Source organism: Crinia signifera, chromosome 7, assembly GCF_055691185.1.
Source record: "Crinia signifera chromosome 7, ASM5569118v1, whole genome shotgun sequence".
In the NCBI taxonomy this organism is placed as follows: Eukaryota; Metazoa; Chordata; class Amphibia; order Anura; family Myobatrachidae; genus Crinia; species Crinia signifera.
Window position 1 is genome coordinate 173917508 of NC_139223.1, and position 26182 is coordinate 173943689.

Sequence of the window (26182 nt, forward strand, 5' to 3'; positions counted from 1 at the left end):
CCCTACACAGAGCAGCAGCTAGGGAGGTCCCCTTACACAGAGCGGCTCCAGGGAAGCATCGGGTCCTCTCCTCCCCAGCACCACGGCGCACGGAGCACCTCTATGCAGCAGCGTCTGGTTCTCCCCCCCAGTGTCGTCATCACTGAGTGCCTCCGGCTCCGCACAGCGGCAGCGGCTCCTCTTTCCCTCTCCCACCAGCATCGCCTTCCATACAGCGGCCCTGCATCTCCGTGCCATCATCACAGTAACGCTGGCCCCATCTCAATTCTAAAGGGTGCAGGGCATGCCTGTTTGGCCCTTGGGCCCCCCCACAAGCCCGTGGCCCCATAGCAGTTGCACCCCCTGCACCCTCAATAGTTACGCCACTGCTCCCAGAATGTCTGGGAGGTTCCCGAAAACTGGTAATAAATAAGTACCAGCGGCGGTACTGCACATGCACAAAAGCTTGGCTTCTATGGGCTGCATTGGCTGCAGCCTATAGAAGACGGCTAGGGCAGCACGGTAAGGCAGGGAGTGGCTTCCTACAGGAAGTCAGCTCTCTGCCTATCGCAGCCCGGACTGACAGTCTCGAAGGGAGGGAACACCTCCTAATGGGACTGCCTGTCATGCGGGTGACTGGCAGGTAGGACTTCCAATAGGAAGTCACTGCCAGTCACAGTGAAGCCACTAGCTTCACTAATGCTGAGGAGGTGGCGGATGTTACCTGGGGGGGCTGCAGTCCTGCAACCCATAGGTAAAAACCGCCACTGCTCCCAACACAGAATCTGCCCTTTTATTTAAAAGTGGACGTTTTTTGATTTTTGTTTTTACATCAGTATTTTTATCTTGTATTTATTTAATACTATTTTGCATATAGCACATAGGCCCTTATTCTGATTGACGCGGACTTTACCGCATACTTTCGGATCGCGTCTTTTCGGCGTCTGCGCATGCGTGGAGAACGCAACGCGCATGTGCCACGCCTTGACTCCGTACCAGTTCGGCCAAATCCCGTACAAAACTGTTCCCCGCAATCAGTCGGGAAATATGGGCGTATTATGGGCGTCATGCGGAATGTCACATGGGCGTAGTTTCAAAGTGGGCAAAACGGGGCGGAAACATGGGCGGACACGGGGGAGTACACTTATGTTGGGGGGCGTACATTCGGATAGCACTCCGAATGCACGCGATCAAAAAGGGAAGAAATGTGCGGTGTCCACAAGTGTACTATTGCTTTGCGGACACCACTCGTTCATGCGGTAGGCGAATGTACCGCCTAATGACTACAAGCATTAACACCTGAACCCAATAGAATCTACTCCTTTACTCATTACTCACTAATAGGCCGCTTGTCAGTGCTTTAATTGAAACCATTGCTGCTTCAAGGAACCCTTACTAAACACCCACATATCCTGTACTTGTCAGACACTTTAAAACTGCTAACAATGGACATGACAGAATATTAATACTAGCAATACACATGTGTATTCGACATGTACTCATGAAACCACACATTTTTGGGTAAAGTAAACAAATTTATTTCTATACATGTCACAGTCAATGCCACTGTGATGCAATGACCAAAAAATACAAAATCCAAAAAAGAAACAACATGGCAGGAATGTAGCAAAATAAATAATAATACAAAACAAATATAATTGCACACAGATGGACTCCAGCACCTCCTATGTGCCACTGCACATGCAGCCAGTGGGAAATGAGGATGCTGCTGGCCCTTCTACAGCAGGGCAACCTGCACCTGACCATTGTACAGCAGGGCAACCTACACCTGGCCCTTCTGCAGCAGGCCAACCTGCAGCTGGCTCATATGCACCATCAGCAGAATCATTTGGAACACAACCGGGGACTTCACAAGATAGTACCATGGCCATCACTTCAAGTACAGCTGACAGTAATGGCAGGCAAAAGAGGTCAACAGGGGAACCAAAAAGGACATATGAAGCAAGGGCTCATCTGGTTACCCTCAGCACGTGATTGGACACAAGAAGCTGACACACACAGCACAATGGAAGATTTGGGACCACATAACGGTGGAGATTAATGCAGCCACAAGTTCATTTGCGACCACGTTTGGCCTTGGTAGGCTCCTTGGCCTGTGCAGCAGCTCTTCGGGGACGGCCAGATGCTGGGGCAGGTGGAGCAGATGATGTTGAGGGGTTGGCTGGTCTACCCCTCCTGCCAGCAGGGAGTGTTGCCGGTGGTAATGCACCAGAAACGGATGACATTAGGACCCTGTTGCTGGTAACCAGCTCCACCATAAGCTCATTATGGTGGAGGAGGAGATCATTTTGGCGGGTGGCTTGCTCGGCCAGCACCTGAGCACTTGCAGCCATGGCCTGATGTGACTCAGCCATGGCCTGCATGCTCGCAGCGATGGCCTGCTGGGTGCTGACCAAGCTCGCCAGGATCTCCTCGGTCCTATGCATCCGTTCTGATGCCAAGTCTCCCTGCTGGTTGATGTCCCCAAGCATCTGGGCCAAGGCGGCCAAATCGGCTTGGGCCGATGGCTGCTGCTGCACAGGCCTACCACTGGGGCCAGGTGGCACGGACTCCTCCACCTCCTGAGCAGAGTCGTCACCAAGCGGTGGGGTGTCTGTGGAAAAAGATAAACACAATTAGGAGACATTCTAAGATAATTACTTGCACAAGTTTATGGCATGACCAATATTTACCTTCCAGAAAAGACGCAAACACTTCAGCTGGGGCCTCGCTATCCATCGTGCTCACCCCCCTGATCTCCTCAACTGATATACAGCTCTCGGCCATCAACTCCAGGGGGGTGAGCTCTAGCCCTGATGGCATGGGCCCGGCCCCAGATGTCTGGCTGTGTTCCCACCGCTTGGTCATCTTCCTCTTCAGGTTGGTTTTGAAGTCCTGCCACCTGCAATGTAAGTTGACATATTAATACATGTCACTCCAGATGTTAGCTGTTGCAGCCATTGCTCTGTGCTACATATTACGACATGTGATTAATGTCCAAAAGATAATATTACATGCAACTATGATATCCACCGTTACAATACACATTCACAATCACCCTACTCTAACTCTCACCGAAATAACATGGCAATAATGTATGTGTATCGTAACAACCTCACGGGCCATTTGCAAAATCCATCTAAGCATCAATTCAATCATTACTTGGCTATTACTGGGCACATGTATCACAAAACAACTTGCCTCTTCTTCACATGGTCCGTCTCACGAACTTGTGGCGCTACTTCATTAATCTCTGCCGTTATCTGTTCCCAAATCTTCCATCTGCGTGTGTGTGTCAGCTTCTCCGATGGACACTCAATCCAATCACGTGCTCGGGGAACCAGGATGGCAAGCTCCTGTGCTTCATATGCCTTATTTTTTTTGGGTGGTTCCTCTGTTGCCCTGGCTCTCCCCTTGCCACGTCCTTGGCCACGCCCCCTGTCACGTGTCGCTGCACTTGAAGTGCTGGCCATGGTACTACCTTGTGAAGTCCCCGGTTGTGTTCCAATCAATTCTGCTGATGGTGCATATGAGCCAGCTGCAGGTTGGCCTGCTGCAGAAGGGCCAGGTGTAGGTTGCCCTGCTGTAGAATGGTCAGGTGCAGGTTGCCCTGCTGTAGAAGGGCCAGCAGCCTCCTCATTACCCACTGGCCGCATGTGCAGTGGCACATAGGTGGTGCTGGAGTCCATCTGGTCAAATAGTTGCTGCAGATCTGGGTCCACCTCTGGTTGTGATCCAGACATGTTAGCAACAACATGGTCACCTTCTAATACACCTTTATATACTGTTTGTGTATCCTGTTTGGCGGACATCAGCGGCAGCTGCGTTCCGTGCGTGAGCGTACGTCGCTGTTTTTTCGCGCCGCATACGGTGGCGGAAATTCCATTGTGTAAAACCTGGCGAAAGTTCTACATGAAATACTGGGCACCAATGCTAACATTGCATAGAATCTTCTGATACACCTGTGACTATTGCACAATACACATGCTATTTGCTAGCATGACATGACATTTGATTCATGACTACTGTGGTATTGTGGCGTTTGATTGCAAGCTAAAAGTAGCCCAATCCCTTAGATAATCCAGGCCACAAGTCATGCAATACTCATCTCTACTGTTATAGACCACACATGTGAGAGGCCTATAAATAGTGACTTGCTGCTAGAATCATTTGTCTCCAGATCTGGACTTGTCAGGGTCTAAGGTAAGCTCTTCCATGCTCCTTGTAGATATGATATCCATTAACAATGTAAGTGTATGAATGTATGCACCATTGCCTCACTGACTACAGATTGTTGGGCCAGCAAAGTGCGTGTAGCATTATTGCAACATGTCACATGTTCACTATTTCACTCACAGGTCTTAAACCTGTGTGGGTTCATCTATTGCAGGACAACATGTCCCAGCAATAGATGAAATGTCTCATAGTACATGATGTCGGCAAAAAATGCTGACACCTTTATCTGAGTGTTTTGGACGGTGTGTATTGAGTTCATATTATTGTGTCATCATTATAGAGTCAAATGGATCTGAGGGATTTCACGGGGCGGCCATCTATTGTACGTATTGAAGGCTACAAATCTATTTGTAGTGGGATATGGCCATTATGTGCATAGGTGCATCAGTATTTATGTTTATTTCTTTATAGGTTGCTGAAGCAATGATGCGCTACATGGAGAGGAGGCTAAGGGCACTTGCGGCTCTCCCCACTCGTCGGCCAAGGAGGCCAGGACGTGCTAGAATCTATCGCACACGGGTGACTCTGTTTGCTATGCCCGATGATGAGGTACTTACTAGGTACCGGTTACCGCCACATGTAATTCTGGATCTGCTCACCTTAATTCAGAGCGATCTGGAACCTCTACACGGGATCACGACAGCAATTCCGCCTCACACACAGCTGCTGGCGGTGTTGCATTTCTGCGCCTCAGGATCATTCCAACAAGTAGTGGCAGTACTTGCTGGAATATCTCAGCCGGCCTTCTGCCGAATCCTGAGGCGTGTGACGTCGGCCATGTTCAGGCGCAAGGGGCACTTCATGGCCATGACATTTGCCACCGAGACCCTGCGCAGAAGCCAGCAGGCCTTCCATCAAATTGCTGGCTTCCCTAATGTGATAGGGGCTGTGGATGGCACCCATGTACCATTTGTGCCTCCATCTCGAAGTGAGAAGATATATAGGAACCGCAAATTGTTCCACTCACTGAACGTGATGGTGGTATGTGGCCCATCCATGGAAATTCTCGCCTTCAACTCGAAGTTTCCCGGAAGTGCCCATGACTCTCATGTCATCCGACAAACCGGGATATGGCAAAGACTCCAAGAGCTGGAAGGCCGTGATGCGTGGGTTCTGGGTGACTCCGGTTACCCATGTACGCCCTGGCTACTTACGCCGTACAGCTACCCAGCACCGGGCCCACAGGAGGCATTCAATCGGGCGCATGTTGCCACCAGGCAAGTGGTGGAGCGCTCAATTGGCCTTTTAAAAGGTCGATTTAGAGTGCTCCACCGCACTGGTGGTGACTTACAATATGCGCCTCAAATGGTGTTGAGGATCGTGGGCCTGTGTATATTTTTCCACAACATTGCTGTGCGGCGTGAGATACCCTTTGATGAGTGGGAGGTACCATCTGAGCCGCAAGATCCGCCCATGCGCCCATCCCGCGCCCCTGAATGCCGGAGGGGATACCAGCTGCGGGACTCTGTGGCGCAAAGATACTTCAGGTACATGTTATCGAGTTGACAGAACACACCAATTTTAGTCAAAATCAGCCCTTCAAATAAGTACAGTGTGTTAGTTGTCAGTGTTACAAAACTAAAATTAGCCAGCCTGCCCTCCTAATGGCAAAGAAATAGGAGATATTTATCATATGTGCTTAGTTTTGGGGGAAGTTCAATATAGGTGCTAATTATTATACCTTGTACAAGGGATCTTATGTGTTTGTTATATCTTCATTATTGTAGTTGATACTATCCCTGATGACTGGTGAGTACATTGATTTATTCTCTAATGTGTTGGGGATTTTTTCCTGTGTTGATGTATGATTTGTTTGCAGATATATATATATATATATATATATGATATTTGAATTTATTCACATGTTTCAACATTTCAAGGAGCAGGCACCCAGGCAGGCAGGCAGGCAGGCAGGCAGGGCTGGTGTATAATGCTGGTCTCAGGATACCTGCAAGTATGTGTATGTGTCTTTTACACATAAATGTACGCATACACATAGATGCATAGAGTAAGTAATGCTAACTACAGCTATGCGTTGCTAAGCTATAGCACACGTTGCTTGGCGGAGCGAGGCGTCATTGGATTTGCTAAGTGCATACACACTGTGTTTTATATATATCAGATTTGTTCATTGCCATACATCAGCACTACTGTTTTGAAGGCATGCGAATTTGTCACCATTTGTGTTGGCGCAGAGACGCTGTTCATGTAAAGATGAACAATAAAGTTATTAACACAAATAACTGTGATCAACCAATGCCACCACCTGATTGGTTGATAGATGCCATTGTTAACATGGCGGAGACACGAAGGGCAGACCCCTTTACACATGCGGAGCTGAGGGTTCTGGTCTCCGTCATGGAGACAAGGCTGGGCCGTGCGGGGCCCTTTATCACTAACCGCCATAAGCGGAGGGCCTATGCTGCGGCAGGGCGCCGTATTTACGCCCGCACTCGGGTGCGGAGGTCCCTCGGGCAGCTCGAGAGGCGGTGGTCGGACCTCCGCAGGCGCCAGCCCCAGCTCTTGCAGCAAATCAGGGGCGAAATTGCTGATTGTGAGTATTTTAGCTATGAAATTTCGCACTTACAACATAGCATATATAAACAATAACATGTGTCTCATGATAAGTGGGTGTCCATGGGTTTAAAAGTCCATAGACTGTTATGTGTGCTTCTTCCTGGTTAACATGCAGTCATGTGGCTTTTATATGTAATGACATAGCATTGAGGATTCTGATGCATACAATGTGCCAGATCTAATATGTGTTACACATTGATAAATGCCAGGGTTGTAATGTTTGAACAAATTACTAACAATCACATAATAATTTAAATGTCACATTTTTGAGTCCATTAACAGTAAGGAGCTACTTGCCTGCATCGTTTGCCATCATTATCACCCTTCCATGTATGTCTTGTTATGGATTAATACATGTGCCCCAATGACCCGACATTGACCATGATTTTTTTTTCTACCACACAGCACGAGCCCGAGCCCGACAGGCCCGTGAAGAGGCCGAGGCAGACCTGGCCCAGGAGGAGGCCCAAGACCCTGAGGAGGAGGTGGCGGCAAGGGTGGAGGAGGAGGAGGAAGTGGAGGAGGAGGAAATGTTGGAGGAGATGGTGGAGGAGGTGGTGGAGGAGGAGGAGGTGCCTGAGGAGGTGGTGGTGGAGGAGGTGGAAGAGGAGTTGGTGGCAGAGGAGGAGGTGTTGGTGGCGGAGGAGGAGGTGGAGGAGGAGGTGGTGGTGGTGGAGGAGGAGGTGGAGGAGGAGGAGGTGGAGGAGGAGGAGGAGGTGGAGGAGGAGGTGCTTGTGGCGGAGGAGGTGGACGTGGTCATGGTGGCAGAGGAGCTGGCGGAGGAGGGGGCTGAGGAGGCCACGGTTGCCCCAGAGGATTCCAATTCCGAGGGGGAGGAGGCGTGCCAAGCCCCGGAGTCCCAGCAGATCGGTATGTTTACATAATGCATCATTCATGAAGTAGTTGTACTGGTATTTGTTATGTAGCACTGGTGATTAAAAATTTTGTTCCAATACTATTCATATAGACCCCAAAGTGGGTAGCTACAGATACAGGTACGGGTTAGATGGGGTGTCCAAGGCATCCCTTTCATCCAGGACACCTCTCAATTACACAGGTTTGTGGGATGGGTTGGAGCTCCATTTTGACTGCCACATAACCGTTGTAGTTAAACAGGATCCTGGAGTAAAGGGATGAGTGGATCATTTGTGGATTAAATTCACCTGCTGCAATCGTAGATTATGACCCATCAAATAGTGGAATCTATATTGTTGGTGAATGTTATTTATAAACTCTAGGATGTATGCTATAAATGGAGTATGGCCCGGCCTACCTTGGAATGGAGTCAGAAGTTGCCAGTGTCCCAGGAGCCTCCTCTACCTAAACACCCCCTGTAGTTCAGATTGTTTTTTTGCCCTCACAGAATTGTAGGTTGGTTTAGACAGAATTATGATTTTGAGGATGTGTACTGTGCATTCCTGACATTTGCATAACTCCCATGCCACGAACCATCACTGAACTTAGACTGAGCAGATTGTGACAAGTTCTTATTGACGGAGGCCATGACATGCTTGTCATTGGTTAGTCATGGGTGGGTTGTGACTGAGAAGAAACACTATGACTGTTATGTCTTCTGCAGAGTAAAGGGTAGAGGCAAAAAAAGACAGTATGTAGTAAATAAGTTTGCATGTATGTATATATGTATGTGTCATATCTATTTATCTATGTGTGTCTCTATCTCTCTACATAGATAGATATATATATATATATACACACACATGTCACCTAGCATTTGTGCAATTTATGTCGCAGTATGTGAAATGTATGCATGAATAACATGACTAATTTTTGCCCCTTTGACATGCCCACAGATGACACCACACCGGCAGATGAGGGGGTGCGTGGGGCCCTCCTGCGGGCGGAGCACCATTTGAGGCTCCTGCTAGCCGACCTGCAGGACCTCAGAGATCTCCTGATTTAATTTATTATTTGATATTTTTTTATTTATATGTTAATTGTGTTTTCAAATAAATTGTTTATGCAAGTTCACAGTTGTTGGTTTTCTTTGCACATTAAACAGTATATGTGTAGATTGTTTATAATCTTTTACACAGGGTCTAATACAAACCATTGCACTTAAATTGCTGTAAGGCAGGGGTCTTCAACCCATGGCCCGCGGGCCACGAGTGGCCCGCGGAGCTGATCTCAGTGGCCCCCTGCCCGCCATGCACAGGATTTTTTTTTTTTAAGTAAAAGAAAATGCTGCCGAGGGAGGCAGTGTAATGGAGTCCCCTTGGGTGCCGCCTTCCCGATTTCCATTGGCTGCAGGCAGGGCAGAGGAGTGGATCCAGCGCGGCTGAGGGAGGAGGAGGCACGTCTGGTCACGAGCTGGGGAGTTGGGACCCGGCGAAGCTGCGGGAGGAGGAGACGCAGCTGGCGGGAGCAGGGGACCCGGCACTGGAACTGCAGGAGGAGGATGCACAGCTGGCGGAGGGGACCCGTCGAAACTGCAGGAGGAGGCATGGATGGTGGAAGCAGGTGACCCGTCAAAGCTGCAGGATGAGGAGGTACATCTGGCGGGAGCAGGGGACCTGGCAAAGCTGCAGGCATTACTGGGGGCATTGCGTGTGGGGCATTACTGGGGGCATTGTGTGTGAGGGGCACTGCTGGGGCATTGCGTGTGAGAGGCACTGCTGGGGCATTGTGTGAGGGGCACTGCTGGGGCATTGTGTGAGGGGCACTGCTGGAGCATTGTGTGAGGGGCACTGCTGGGGCATTGTGTGTGAGGGGCACTGCTGGGGCATTGTGTGTGAGGGGCACTGCTGGGGCATTGTGTGTGAGGGGCACTGCTGGGGCATTGTGTGTGAGGGGCACTGCTGGGGCATTGTGTGAGGGGCACTGCTGGGGCATTGTGTGAGGGGCACTGCTGGGGCATTAGGTGAGGGGCACTGCTGGGGCATCATATGTATAAGCAGGAGTACTGCTGGCATTATGGTCTGTGGCATAATGGGCATCAGTGTGGGGCATAATGTGCAATGGGCATAATTTTGTGTGGATTAATGTGTAATGGGCATCACGGTGCGGCATAATGTGTAATGGGCATTATGGTGTATGACATAATGTACAACAGGTATTACGGTGTGTGGCATAATGTCTAATGGACACTATGGTGTGATGTACAATGTGTAATGGGCATTACGGATAAACAGTGTAACAGTGTATATTGATTTAAGTAGCCTTTCATTGTTTGGGTTTGATCTGTAAGGCATACTATTTCACTGTGTGGGCCTTCATGTTTATATGTCATTGTGCAGCCTTCAGTCAACTTAAGCGTGTGAGGACAACGACCATTCCTGCGGTAACCAATGTCTGGTCATGCAGGTTGCAAAAGAGGTGTCAGGTAATTGTTTTCCTGCTAGTTCACACTCGTTATAATTAGACCACGCCCCTTATAATTAGGTCACACCCGTTTTTGGGAGCGCGCCTACGGCGCGTGCAATTTATTCAATATCAAATTATATATGGGGGGGGGGGGGGGCACATATTTTACTGTTTGCACTGGAACCCAAATTGGCTGCTGATAACTATTAGGGTGTGTGTGTGTGTGGGGTTATGTGCTGAGTATGGGCGGCTGTGCCAACTATCTATGAAGGACTGTGCTGACGTTATAGGGGAGCTGTGATTCTATGGGGCTGTCCGAAATTCCGTAGGCGATTTTAGTGGCCCTCGGGCTTCACTGGATTTTTTTAGGTGGCCCACGCTGTCTTAAAGGTTGAAGACCCCTGCTGTAAGGGTTAATGTGTGCAATGCATGTGTTAGGCATGCTTGTAAGGATATATTGGCATCTAATTGATTCCAATTCCAAATAAGCAGTTTTTTATGAGGATAGGTAATTGAATAAGTGGGTCATGTGATGTATTGCAGAAGATACTTAATAGTGGGTTGTTTGGCGTAAATACTCCGCTTACGGGCGGTAGCACCGCTTGGCTCCCGGTCGGATGCGGTATTTCCGAGCATACTCTGTAATACTCTGTAATACCGTGCAGAATCGGAGTGTTTCTCCCGCACACGCATGGTTTGTATGTCGTCCGTAAACACGCCCTGTTCTTAAAGAGTGAGTCCGTCCGAATGCGGAGGACACGTGGGCGTTTCTACGGACGATGGCCGCATGCGGCAAAACACCGTGGCGTGCGGACCGCTCCGTAAGAATGCGGGAATATCCGCACCGATCTGAATAAGGGCCATAGACGGCTGTTTACTGGAGATCACCAATGCATGAGAACAATAACAATACAATTCTATTGCATTTCTCTATAGATAAGAGCATTCTAATAAGGGAGTTGTACTGTGAGCACATATTGTAAGCCATGCTGTCGTACCATGGCCAAGCACTGAGAACCGTCCCCTGGGTGATACTGCTGCTACACCCAGGACACATTAACATTACCCAGCATGCCTCTGCAGCATACCGCTAAGCGCTGAGCTGCACTTACCAAACACATACAAGAAAACAACATCATTACTTTGTGTACTTCTGCCTAAGATGCAGCTTTCAGAACCGTCCCCCATTAAGGACCCTTGTTATCACTTCTCTTGTGGCAGCAGCAGCAAAGAGATCTCCTGGCTTCAATCAAGCTCACAATATTAAATAATCCTCTGCAAACTAGGTGGATTTAATTAACATGTCTAATTTTGCCATCTGTTCGCCCCTACTAATTATGGTTTCAAAGACTTAATTTTTCACAATCATGTCAGTTACGGGCTTGCGGCTGTGATCTGGTACATGAGCGGGGTTAGCTAGTAGGAAATGATCCCAAGCTTATTACGGGATGCCGACAGAACGCCGACAGCGGAAAGACCAATGGTGGGAATCCCAACAGATCCCGAAGGTAAGTACAGGGTTAGGCCAGGTAGACACCGAGATCTTTTCCGGTGATTACAATGGATCAGTGTATTTGTGCGATACGCGGGTGACTATGGTCGCTAGAAATATGGCCCGGTCTGCTGCGCGGCCAATGAGTGATAGAACTGGTGATGTTGCGTATGCTAATGAAGGACAAAACATGCTTCATTAGATCATTATAATGTGTGCCGTGGTAACGACATGACGGCCTATCAGCGGTCATATTTTGCTGGTACACATCATCTCATGAAGTAGGGCAGTGGTTCCCAACCTTTTTTCCCTCCTGTACCCCTTGATTGGTATTTGCATTTAAGAGTACCCCCTTTTCTCAGTGTGAAATATCCGCAGATGTTACGAGTGGAGGTAAGCGGTATGTGTGTCCTTATATAAGGAGTAGCGGAGGAGTAGTGTGCGGTCTGGAATTGGTCCCTCTGTTTCTGGCCGATGTCTGTGTATCGTCTCCGGTGTTCCCTTTAACACCTGTAGGATTAATGCCGCTGCTTCCTCCACCCGTGTCAGCACAGGGCAGATGATTGCTGATGTCTGAGGGCAGTGTGGGTATCTCCCAGTGGATTGCTGGTCGGCAAAAGCAGGAGGAGACGCTGATGACGCTGCAGACGGAACCGGAAGTGACGCAACGTGGTTCATCTCCATGGTGATTGGAGACGTCTTCCACCATCTGGAGACTTCTTTCTCTTCTTCTGCCATTACCCAAATTATTTTCAAGTACCCCCAACTGGTCTGCAGTGTATCCCAGGTTGGGAAACCCCAGGCTAGGGGAAGAGTTAAGGTGTGTATACACTATGCAAAGTTATTATTATTGTGCGATATGTCTAGGGTGTATGCACTATATCATTAATGATGTTAGTGTGCCAGCTTTATAATTAGTCTGCGGGGAGGGGGGGGGGTGTTAGGGTTAGGCTGCAGGGAGGGGGGGGGGTGTTGTGGTCAGGCTGCAGGGAGGGGGGCAATGTTAGGCTGCAGGAGGGGTGGGTTAAGATTAAAAGTAGGGTTTAAATACTTACCGGGATCTGTTGGGATGCCACTATAAGAATACTGACTGCTGGGATTTCCTTCCCAACCCCTTGTTGCACAACACATGCAGGCAGTAACTCTCTATTCTGCCAGGACACTGCCTCTGTGCCACGCTGCGTCAGCTGATATTGCCTCTGTGTCCCACTGCATCAGCTGATATTGCCTCTGTGCCACGCTGCATCGCACAGAGAGATAAAATGTGTTTTCAATATGCATGCAAGCGAGGACAAAATAATACGGCGCATTTCCCCGATTTCAACAAACAAATCGAAATGAGTCCCTATTGTTGTACAGTATATACGATGTCTTCTGTCTGACAAAGGTTTAAAGGTCACACTGCAAGCTATCAGTCATCCTTACTCAGCCCATGAAGAAAAGGACGTTCGTTATCAGGCGGCGCAGAGACCGCAGCGTTCTCCGGATTACATAACCCATATGCCCTGGAGCCCTTGCCTGCTTTTCTCTGCCAAGCTGGAATCTCAAAGTCTAATTGGCAGTAGCGTACAGTAGCTATTGGTGGAATACACAGTATACCATGTAGGAGACTGTACGGATAGAACGCACGTGTGAGTTTCTGGAGAACAGATTCCTGAGACCACATCCCCTCCTGCTCATCTCCAGAGGAACCCACACGTTGGAGAACTACAAAGGATAACAGCCTACAGCATATGTGCAATTCTCCAGGCACTAGACTGGAAATGGAAATTGCTCATAAGCTGTATACATAATCCCCTGTCAGAGATTTCGGCATTGTGTGCATGCTAAACAAAGACAGCAATATCAATGTATAATCAACAGGAATGGGATCATTCGTCAGACTGCATTTAGGTCTACAGTCATTATGTCGACCCCACTAGGTCGACTGGCAGGAAGGTCGACCTGACTTAAGGTCGACATGGGCCAAGGTCGACATGACTTAAGGTCGAATTTGCATAAAGGTCGACATGAGGAAGGTCGACTGGTCATAAGGTCGACATGGGTTTTTCACTGTTTTTTTATCCGAATGTCGACACAGTCGACATGGACACAGTTGGCAATGAGAATCGGACCCTCGCATCGCGAGCGAAGCGAGCGATGCTTCGGGCCCGGTGCCTCGCTGCGCTCGGCACACTATTTTATTCTCCCACCACGCCCTAGTGGATGGTAGGGCATGAAATACCGCCTGTCGGCACATGTCGGCTCAAAAAACAGTGAAAAACCCATGTCGACCTTATGACCAGTCGACCTTCCTCATGTCGACCTTTATGCAAATTCAACCTTAAGTCATGTCGACCTTGGCCCATGTCGACCTTAAGTCAGGTTGACCTTCCTGCCAGTCGACCTAGTGGGGTCGACCTAATGACTGTAGACCTAAATGCAGTCTGACGAATGACCGCATCCCAATCAACATTGGGCCTGTGATACACAACATGATATTCATATAGAAGAAAGCGCGACGCTGGATGCGCACTCAGCTGGAAACATCTCACTTCTCTCTGAGACACAGAACATTCAGCGAAAAGCAATAGGGTGATGTACAAACGCTAGAATAATACACAGCACAGATGGCACGCAATACATATATGTATAATAAGTACAATACACTATAGATTTAGGGCCTTATTCAGACCTGCTCGCTGGGCTGCGAGAGAGCATGTAGCCACTGCCCCAACTAACGCAGACCCCCCCTCCCCCTCCGTACTTCCCCGCCCTTGTGCAAACGCATACGCAGCCGTGCACACAAGGGGAAAATCATTCACCACCAAATGATTTCCCGCCTCCTGATGGCCGGGAAACGCCCAGAAAATGCTGGCGGGACACCCCCAAATGACTGCAGGGTGTCAGTCACCCTTTGAGCAGAGATCGAAGGCTAGCCTTGGCTTGCTGCCTTCGGGCGGACGGCTCACACATGCGCACAGCATACTGGGCCTTATTCTGATCGGAGCGGCCAAACGTGCGTACGTTCGCCATTAACGTACGCTAGCCGTACGCGGCCGTTAGGGTTAGGTCCACCCACAAATCAGCCGCTTACGTACGGGCAGAAATACCGTAGAAGGGGAGTGGCGTACAAATGAGCGTACGGCAACGTACGCGGACGGCCCAGCCCTTGCACTCCGACAACAGGCGTACAACTGAGCGTACGGCGCCGTTTACGGACGTCTTTCGTCCGTCTCCCCACCGACTTCTTGCGGAGATCTGAGCGTACGCCAGTTTGCACGGACGGGTCCCTATTGTTTTCAATAGAAAACTCAGCTTATGTCACCGCTCGTGAGAGTGAGCGTACGTCCGTGTACGCTGGCATACCCTTCACATATATGGACCTGCAAATCTTGCCTTTCAACTACAAATCAGACAATTAATTAATTATTCTAATTGTTATTCAATTATTGTTTTCTATTAACTCAATTGTCTACCTTAATAAAGACCCTAATAAAACAACATTTTAACCCTCATTACATGTATATTTGTTATGTTATGTTATCATCCTTTGTAGGTGTTAGATGTGGTTTATGTTATTGTATCATAAATACAAAACCTATGTTTGTATTAGAGTGAACACGTTGACACATGTCGACTTGTGTAGATTGAGTGTGCTACTGTGTAAAGTCTATGAAAGCACGTAGTGAATGTGTATAACTGTTTAACAAATACCTACCTTAGCATATATAAGCAGGTCTTACAAAGATTCTTACCTTAAATTAAACAAACCTTTAAATGTGGAGAAGTATAGAAAGATAAGCTTCCAATGTGTTTGCGTGCTGCATGTGTGGCTTGCAGGCAGTGAAATAATGGTTTGGACTTAATAGACTGCAGCATTGGTTATTACATTCAGGTGTATGTGTTTGAGTAGGAATCAGCGTTAATTAGCAAACTCAGGCGCACGCTGGCATGCGGTATCTGTAGGGGTGGTTTGAGCTGGCGGTTGGCAGCCGCCTGTTTTGTGTCCGAAATGAACGGTGCCTTAGTCGATCGTGCGGTAGTAGCACCGCTCATTTTTGGTGCACACCCCCGTGTACGCCCATATTTACGCCCATTTTCCCTCATTATTTCTGCCGCTCCCCTCTTCACGCCCCTATGCCGCCCCCAATGCCCGTACACTCGCGTACAGGTTTTTTCGCACGTAGAGACCCGTCCGTAAGCGTTGTGGAGTGTTCGCGCCTGCGCATTAGCGAATTTACGCATGCGCAGATCATGAAAAACCCCGGGACGTACGCGTACGGCCCGGCCGCTCCAACCAGAATAAGGCCCACTGTGTGCGTGCGTGGTCGTTCGATGACCGGATGGGTCTGATTCGACTCCTTGCTGTCGAATTCCTAGGAACCACAGATGAACTTGGTTTAACAATCACACAGGAGTATGGCTGGGAATATGAGACCTTGTGCCTACAAAGCTGCTGTGGAACTAAAAGTCCCAGAAATATTAGTAGCAGTGCTTTTTGTCTATGGTACAGCTATGCCCCTTATGTGCCTAAGCATTTAAAAGAAGATTTAACAATGGGCCTTATTCAGCTTGAGGCGCCAAAGTGCGGAAATCGCAAATTCTGTGCATGTGCCTACGCCGCATTGTGCGCACACGAGTCAGAACTACAGTTCCATCCTGGGAAGATGTGAATCAAGTGTGAGTGGAGGCGAGGCGGCATTAGGTGGGCGGAGATGCAGCAACAGGTGGGTGTGGTCCAGACAAGAGGGGCGTGTCTGGACCATTTTTGAGGCGGTTCGCGGCAGGTGCATGATGTCACACGCAAGCCAATTCATGGTGGCCCGGCGCCTGCACAGGCGGGGGATTACCCTAGTTACACAAGCACTTCGCAGCGAGTGGGAACAAGAGTATCACTAATTAACAAATCTGCCCCAAAGTACTAACCAATCAGCTCCTGTCAGAATTAGTCATTATCTCTCTCCACTTTATCTCTCTCCATGCTTTGATAAATCTCTCCCTTTACACATTTACTGTCCATGCCCAGTTTGACAGATCTAACAGAATCCCCAGTGGGTCCGACTGTGTAACCCACTTTCCTATTGCAGCTTCACACAGGCTGAGGTGAGGATGAAGAGGATACTGGAGTACAGTGTGGGACTGAAAGGCTTAGATACCATCCACATAAAGGAACGATGTGGGGGCAGAAATATCATCATGCATTTACTCAACACCCAACAGGACTTTTTTTCTTTGCCCACATTAAGCGCCAGTTCTGACTGCATGAGGGCAGCGTTCTCTGCGGCCATATTGTTTCTGAATCTTCTCAGCCATTGGTTGGACACCGCACAAGATCTCATTTCCCTCAACCTCTTATCATAAACAAGGGCTGTATGCAAACACAATTCCGGAGGATATACAGGCAAATCAGGCTTCACCGAAAGGACGTCAACAGTAAAGACTTCTTTAACCCTTCCAATGCCTGACAAATCTATTCTGTATATCATAAACATGTCTTTTTATTTCTGTCTGTCCTATTGCCAACTGCACTCTCTGACGTTACAATGTAACCAAGCAAGCAAGGGTGATCCCATTGCCCACTCACAAACATACGGTGAGACAACGAATCAGCATCATCCGCCATGGCCTCATCACGGTACACCTCCAGCTAGAATCATGCATCCAATCTGTTCTCAGTATTCCGATTCCCTTAGGGAAATACTGGAGCTCAACTAAGGAATCCTGTTTGCCTTGTTATTTAATTTTCAGCTTCACTTAATAAGGTTATCTACCTCCACGCAGCCACTTTAGCGCCATATGTCTCATGCCGGAAAAAAAAGACAGAGCTGGATTATAACAAGGCTGCTTTCTACTGTCATTCAGAGTCCAAGTTCCTCACTTACGGAAGGTGCACCCCAAGGGGCAATGTAGTCATATTGCTGACATTTACCATGATATCAGTTATTGAAATGTCAGCATTAAAAATCGTGGTATATGCAGAATGTGGACATATTTATTGTCAAGATTCTGTATGGACCAACAGCATAGGGTTATACTATAGGAGGGGAAGGTTAGCATGAGACACTAGGGGGAGGGTTAGGGGTATGCTATGGTAGAGGAAGTTAGGGTTAGGCACTAGGGGGAGGGTTGGGGTATGCTATGGTAGAGGAAGTTAGGGTTAGGCACTAGGGGGAGGGTTGTGGTATGCTATGGTAGAGGAAGTTAGGGTTAGGCACTAGGGGGAGGGTTGGGGTATGCTATGGTAGAGGAAGTTAGGGTTAGGCACTAGGGGGAGGGTTGTGGTATGCTATGGTAGAGGAAGTTAGGGTTAGGCACTAGGGGGAGGGTTGGGGTATGCTATGGTAGAGGAAGTTAGGGTTAGGCACTAGGCGGAGGGTTGTGGTATGCTATGGTAGAGGAAGTTAGGGTTAGGCACTAGGGGGAGGGTTGTGGTATGCTATGGTAGAGGAAGTTAGGGTTAGGCACTAGGGGGAGGGTTGGGGTATGCTATGGTAGAGGAAGTTAGGGTTAGGCACTAGGGGGAGGGTTGTGGTATGCTATGGTAGAGGAAGTTAGGGTTCGGCACTAGGGGAAGGGTTTGGAGCAGGCTAGGTTAGAGGTGGTTAGGGTTACGCACTAGAGGAAGCGTTAGGGGTAGCCTATGGTAGGGGAGGATAGGGATAGGCACTAGGGGGAGGGTTAGGGGTATGCTATGGTAGAGGTGGTTAGGGTTAGGGTATGCTATGGTAGAGGTGGTTAGGGTTAGGCACTAGGGGGAGGGTTAGGGGTATGCTATGGTAGAGGTGGTTAGGGTTAGGCACTAGGGGGAGGGTTAGGGTAGGCTATGGTAGGGGAGGGTAGAGTTAGGCACTAGGGGGAGGGTTAGGCTATGCTATGGTAGAGGTGGTTAGGGTATGACACTAGGGGGAGGGTTATGGGTATATGCTATGGTAGGGGAGGGTATGGTTAGGCACTAGGGGGGAGGGTTAGGGTATGCTATGGTAGGGGAGGGTATGGTTAGGCACTAGGGGGAGGGTTAGGGTATGCTATGGTAGAGGTGGGCAGGGTTAGGAACTAGGGGGAGGGTTAGGAGTAGGCTATGGTAGAGGTGGGCAGGGTTAGGAACTAGGGGGAGGGTTAGGAGTAGGGGGGGGTTAGGCACGAGGGGGAGGGGTAGAGGTAGGCTTTGGTAGGGGAGGGTATGGTTAGGCACTAGGGGGAGTGTTAGGGTATGCTATGGTAGAGGTGGGCATGGTTAGGCATTAGGGGGAGGGTTAGGAGTAGGCTATGGTAGAGGTGGGCAGGGTTAGGAACTAGGGGGCGGTTAGGAGTAGGCTATGGTAGGGGGGGTTAGGCACGAGGGGGAGGGGTAGAGGTAGGCTTTGGTAGGGGAGGGTATGGTTAGGCACTAGGGGGAGTGTTAGGGTATGCTATGGTAGAGGTGGGCATGGTTAGGCATTAGGGGGAGGGTTAGGAGTAGGCTATGGTAGAGGTGGGCAGGGTTAGGAACTAGGGGGCGGTTAGGAGTAGGCTATGGTAGGGGGGGTTAGGCACAAGGGGGAGGGTTAGAGGTAGGCTATGGTAGGGGAGGGTATGGTTAGGCATTAGGGGAAGGGTTAGGGTGTGCTATGTTAGAGGTGGGCAGGGTTAGGAACTAGGGGGAGGGCAAAGAGTAGGCTATGGTAGGGGTTATGGTAGGGGAGGTTAGGACCCTACTTCTTATTTATTTAGCGTCTTCTATAAGATAATAGATAGAAGGGGTAATTCAGACTTGCTCGCTAGGCTGCATATATTCGGAGCCTAGAAAGCAAGTCAACCCAGTCTCGGCGAACCTATGCCCCCCCCCCCCCTTCGCTATGCTGCAAGCAGATGTGTGCGGTTACACCCGCAAGCTCCCGCACAGAGGAAATATCATTGGCTGGTCGCTCTCCATTGCAGAAAGCCCAGGACTTACTGTTCTGCTGCACGTTGTTGTCGGAATCGGGGACAGGCGCTGACTTCATATGATGTCATCCACCCCCCCCCCCATTTTTGTGTGGGTCTGCCCAGCGTTTCTATGAGCGCGCCCACCATTTTTATGGGCAGGCCATAAACCCAGGCAAGCCAACCTAAATTTGCTGCTCAACAAGCATGTCTGAATCGGCCTCAGAATCTGATTGGTTGCTATGGGAAACATGCCATCTTCAGTAGCACTCCCATCTTAGTAAATTTACCCCTTAGTATCCTTAAGTGCTTTCAAATAAGTTTGTGATCATCTGCTGCGGTATTATGCTACTTTATTAATTATGTGTTTAATTCTCTTTGTGATTGCCACTTATGTATTTACTGATTTGTTCGAACCCTTCATAGAATTATACCCCTTTCACACCGCACTTGTTAAACGGTATATTGCCGTTTTTTTTTCCTATTTCAAAACATTTAAGGCTGCAGTGGGAAAGCGCCAGAGTTGATTTACCGGTTAAAGATAACCGGTATTTCAAAACGTTTAAAAAGCAAAGTCCTACACGTTTCAGAGCCGGTTTTATGCAGTGAGAATGGCTCTGAAACGGTATTTAGTAAAAACAACAGATTACAGACCTGTGATAGGCTGTCCCCTGCATTCTGCCTTGAAACGTGTTCAGGGGATTAAACGGGTTGACTGATGTGAATGGTACTTAAACGGTATTTAAAACGGTAATCTACTGCAATGTGAAGGCTCAGACCCATTTTAAATACCTTTTAAAAATACCGGTTTTTGAAAAGTTTTGGCAGTGTGAAAGCGGTATTATTGTTTCATTGTTTTACAGCCACACCTGGTATATCAATCCCTCTGTCTGGCAATGCATCCCAATGTTTGTGCATGTGTTCTTGTGTATGTCTAGCTTTCACATCACATAAAACATTTTGAAACGTTTTGAAAAACTGTAATTTTAAATGGTATTTTAAACGGGTCTAGTGTTCATATTGCAGCAGATTACCATTTAAAAATACCGTTTAAGTACCATTCACATCACCAGTCAAGCCGTTTAACCTCTGAACACGTTTCTACCCACAGCTTATTTCCTGGTTCAGGGAAGGGACACAAGACAAGGGACAGCCTATCACAGTGCTCTAAATTTTTTACTAAATACCATTTCAGTGCCATTCAGACAGCACAAAAAACGGCTCTGAATTGGCTTTAAAACGGGTAGGACTCTGCTTTTTAAACGTGTTGAAAGACCAGTTAAATTTAAATGGTATTTCAACTATGACACTTTCACACTGCAGCCTTAAACGTTTTAAAAGGCAAAAAAACGGCAATATATCGTTTTAAAAGTGTGATGTGAAAGCTACAGACGTCAGTCTGTTCAATAAATCACCACTCTCCGCAATGCTATACAGCTCCTTTTGCTTTTTTAATTCATTTTTCGTCTAGCGGACTTAAACTTGAGGCTTTGCACATGAAAAAATCATTAAGGTTTCTCATTTCTTTGTTTAACTATCACTGCCGGCAATCATGTTCCACCAGTCATTTGCTTTAATGGCAGAGGAGACAAATCTGTCCAACACAAAACACTATTCATCTGTAAAACAACAAAACCAACCCACACACGTAATACAAACCAACTGCAACTAAAAAAGACAATGACCCATTTAGATTGCAAGCTTTGGGCTGTAGGGATTAGAATGTGCTCACTGTAGAGTAAAGCACACGCCGAATCATTTGCATACAGCACACATAGGAAACCATTCGGAAATCTTAGCCAGATAAAATAAACAAAAAGTAAGTTTTTCATATGATTTGCATAGGGTTCAGCTTCCTGGGGACTGTTGTGTATTCAGGATATCTCTGGATAAATTGATGATTTCATTATGTGATATGCGCCATGGAGATGAGAGATGCAGAAGCCCTGCACTTCTTGTGACAAAGGCCTGTGGTTACTTATTTGTTGGCACAAACCAGCTTTCCTCATACAGCCTGGTATCATAGACTGCGACTCAGTCAGCGACTGATTCTGAGTGCGTGGAGGAAAGCGGTACATTTCTGTGCACAGCCCAAGCACAGTTGAATATTTGGCACTTTACCGGGACTAAGTAAAACCGGACTAAGTAAAGACCCCGGAATGTCGTACCGGACATCAAACTCTGCATTCCGGAGCTTGTAGTGTCCAGTCCTCTGTCTGGGGGAACATGGGGAAGGGGAGATTACAGCCTCCCAGTGTGGTCTGGACCGTTCCTGTTTTTGCTACCTGCCCGGACCATAGAGGGAGGTCCTCCTCCTCTCCCTGGTGACAGGTATCAAAGGCAGCCCCCCTGGACAGGAAACCAATCGGATTGGACACTACAAGCTCCGGAATGCAGAGTTTGAAGTCCGGTCTGGCATTCCAGGGCCTTGTCCGGGTCCGGTTTTTACCCATACCCCACTTTACCATCCTATTCTGAGTTGGATGGATCCTGGATGGATCTGTCTTTATGTGAAAATGAGAGTGCAAACTGGGTGGCAACGTTACCAATGCACTGAAGCAGGAGTTTAATGGGAGTATCACGGACATGTTTCTAAAGCTTTGTGGGGTATTCAATGCCGCAGCGAGTGGCCGGCGAGGGGGTTAAACAGCGAGGATTGCTGAAAACCAGCGATCCTCGCTGTTTAACCCCCGCGTCGGCCGCTCGCTCTATTCAACGTTCTGGGGAAATCCTCGCCGTCACAGGACGGCGAGAATTCCCCAAAACAGCGAGACCTGCGGCTGCTGCAGAAAACTCGCAGTTTTTAGCCGCGGGTCTCACTGCTTCTGGATCCGCATCCGCCAATTCCCCCTCGCTCAAAAAACGGAGCAAGGGGGAATTGGCGGATGCGGAGGCTGTGTTGAATGCTGTCAGGGTGAGTGGTGAAAGCGAGCAGGAAGCCCTGCTCGCTGTCACCACTCGCAAACAGCATTGAATAATTGCCATAGTGCGCTTCTGAGTTATGGGTACAGCAAAGGGAAGCCTGTTGCTGACAGATCTCTTGCTGTAAGTTTGGGACTGGAGCAAGTGCCAATTCTATTGATGAGCGCCGTTTTCCGTTTGCAGATGCAAGGATTCTCACATTAGCTGAACGGAATATTGCATTAGCATAAGGTACTATGGGATATATTGACTAAGCCTTAGCTGGAGATAAAGTTGATGGAGGTAACGCCCAATCAGCACCTAACTGCCATGCCACAGGCTGGGTTTGAAAAATGTCAGGAACTGGTTGGTTAGTAGTTTATTTCTGTCCACTGTCCAAGGCTTAGTAAATAGATCCTTATATATATCAGGCTTCTGCTGTCCCCAATTTCATCTGGTTAGTATGCTGCTCAGAAACAGCCCCTCTATAGTACTGTATGTCCCCAGTCCAGCCCATTCCAGCCAGTCAGGATGGTAACTGCAGCAGGCAATGGGAATATAAGTGCACACTGTCCATGGTGCTGAACCTTCTTATTCAGAAGCAACACTATGCTATCTACACACCTGTAAGCACACTCCTTGTTTGACACACATATGCAAGGTATCAATGGCAAGCTGCCTGACTTATCTTTGCATTTCCTACAGCATTGTACTGTATGTAATTACATTTCTCATCTACGCATACATCCTTGCCTTAATAATTGTATTGTAGAATGTGCTCACCAGCTGGAGAAAGAGAGAGAGAGAGAGAAAGAGAAAGAGAGAGAGATGGGGGGGGTCCCTGGAGTAGTTGGAGCATAGTTTAACAATGTACACTTTCATTGCAGATGAATTGTAACTGTAGTCACTAGTAGCGTAAGTTCGTCCCAGTCGCCCAAAGGCAAGATATTTATTAGTGCGCCCCCCCATACACACAAACAACCATATATGAAATATATATAGAGAGAGAGAGAGAGAGAGAGAGAGAGAGAGAGAGAGAGAGAGAGAGAACACATATATTTCATAACTCAGCCGCAGAAGCGATATTGTTGGCTTTCAATTAGCTGATTTAAATTTGTAGGAGAGGAGAGGTGCCCCCTTGGGGGCAGGAGCCCGGCAGCAGATGACTCCATTGCCTTCTAGAGTTCTGCCTCTGTAAGCCACCCTTGGGCAGGAAAACAACAAAGGCAGCCAGATATAATACAAAAGATTATTTATTTTATCTTCAAGCCTTAGTTCATTCCATGAAAGAGCTGATGGTATGCAATCTATCTATACTATAATATATATTAGATCCCACGAGAGTCAGATCTTGAGCTAGTGGAGCCGACTGTATGCATTATTCCCAGCAATCCATTCTCTCCTGTCTGCTCCCCTACATCTCTATCAATAGGAGGCATGTCAATGAGTTACCAACACAGACCTCGTGCAGATCAATCAACAATTGTTACCAGTACAAGTCTTCTGTGTCACTTCTTGCAGCAACACACTGCATGCTGGAGACACATTCAGTTGTAGCAGCACACATTCCTCATACATGATTGCCTTACAGTATCTTCGCTGCACCCCAGCAAGATCCCAGTTATGTAAAGACATCGCTTCACTGATAAGCTCGCCAGCTGTACGTAGTAAGGGGTTAAGCAGTCACATAACTCCTTGTAATAACTGAATGTTGCATACACTCTATGCTATTAAATACCAAAGATAAACACATAGCTACAATGAAACAAAGACACAGGCTGTGTAAAATCACCACAGGACCGAAAAGATGCAAATAAATGTGTAATTGGGTCAACATTAAGCCATCAACACAAGGATGGTTTGCACTCCCTGGTACCCAGTGAACTTGAGATGCATTGAGTTTAGGCATAGCCAGCAATACCTTTGTTCCTTCCCCAGCTGTAATTAACAAAGACCAGACTCCCTAGGCTGGAAACACAAACGTGCCTGCTCCCAGTATCTGCACACAGCAAGCACAGGCAACTGAGACCCAGAAGACCCATGCCAGGGGAATGCATAGCATGGACACAATATTATAGGGTGGGTAGAAGATCACTTACGGGTTCCGTCGAATCTGGTAGCTATTGTATCCAAAAAAGTGTTCTGGGGGGCTAGGAGCCCTTTCATTACAGGCATCTTCCCAGCAGCTAATCCATGCACGCCTGGGTGGCAGTGTGTGTGGGCAAAGGTGGGTTTGCAAGAGGGGAGTCAAGAGCAGGTGTTGGTCAGCCCCCACAGCCTGATCTCCGCTGAGCAGAAGGCATCCAGTTTGCAAGCATGGCTTTCCCCTGTCAAAGGCAATGAGAACAGGAGGCTCACCAAGGGCTGGGCTATAGGGGGAGGGAGCTGGCAAAAGTTCAGTCCAAGTTGGGTCTAGCCCCAAAGATGCAACATGAGAGCAGAGGTGTGGGGACGGGGTAGGCTGATGCTCCTGCCGGAGCTGTCCGGGGCTGTGGTGCTGAATCTGGCTGAGGATGCGAGCGCTCTCCTTCCCTTGTGTGCACTCATTCTCTCCTTGTTCTCTGGCGCTGGTCAGGGCTGGCAGATGTACCATCACGTGGCTTCCTAGGATGAGGAGGGGGGGAGATGAAGAGGCAGTTCTCAGGTAGCTGCCTGCCTAGCAGTGCTGGATGGATGCACCCAGCAAACTTCCAGCATGTTATACAGTATGTGTATGCCTTATATACCGTATGTGTATGCTTTATATACATATATACATAAAATCTCTTTGGGTTTAATGTAGTTGGGCTGTATGCATCTGACAGTGCTATTGGATTCTGAGTGCATGCAAGGGGCTGCTGTGTAGCCCTATTTATCACGGCCAGGGGTGTATATAAATGATTATTTAGTAACAGTTATACAGTATATAGCACACACATATGTAGTAGTGCTTCACTGAGTGTTACACAATTTACTGTCCCAGTGGAGCTTACAATCTATAGTATCTAGCCCCCCCCCCATTCCCCAAATCCTTGGCGTACTGTTAACCAGTCCCGGTTACTCAACATTTAACATCAAGGCCAACTGATGCTGGGATTCTGACACAGGTAGCTCACCATCACCTACCAAACCTGTCCCCGAGCACTCACCCTCACACCCTGGGGCAGATTTATTAAGCTTTGATGAAGTGATAATGTGGCTGGTACTTTTATCACAAGCCAATCTGCACCCACCTGCTGATTGGCTAATTATAAAGCTACTTTATCACTTCACCGAGCTTAATAAATCTGCCCCTCTGTCACCTACCAGACCTCACCACCTACTGCCCCTTGTTGTGAGAACACACACATTTCTGTCCTTCTATATCAGTGTTTTTCACCACTAATGTGCCTTGAGCTGCTCTCAGGTGTGCCCCAGATCTAGAGATGCCCAAACCACCACCAGTTCAACTGTTATTCTCTGGCCTCTTCTTTTCATGTAAAGGGCCTATGTATTATATTTTTGTTACCTGTGGGGACCAGTGTGATTGTTTTTTATATGGGGGGCCAATAGGTTTTTGTTTTTTTTTGCCTATGGGGGCCAATATGTTTTGCCCTGTGGGGATCTCATGGTGTGCCTTGGCAATATTAAAATCTTATTTAGTGTGCCGCAGGGTAAAAAGGTTGAATATCACTGCTCTAGATATATATATATATATATATATATATATATATATATATATATATATATATATATATATATATACAGTATATACTAGTAAGCCCACTTGAAGCAAAAGCTTTGAAAGCTAGTCTGCTACCATCTTTGTGCATG

At 48.0% G+C, this 26182-nt stretch overlaps 1 protein-coding gene across 1 annotated transcript in view; it reads right to left on the reverse strand.

Moving 5' to 3' along the window:
- LOC146020869 (voltage-gated delayed rectifier potassium channel KCNH8-like) overlaps window positions 1–24969 on the reverse strand; it is a 314377-nt gene extending 289408 nt beyond the window's left edge. The window contains exon 1 of the mRNA XM_083154407.1: window positions 24490–24969. Coding sequence (XP_083010533.1) covers window positions 24490–24565 — 76 coding nt within the window. The 5' untranslated portion in view covers window positions 24566–24969. The remainder of the gene's footprint in view (window positions 1–24489) is intronic.
- Window positions 24970–26182: the final 1213 nt, after the last annotated feature.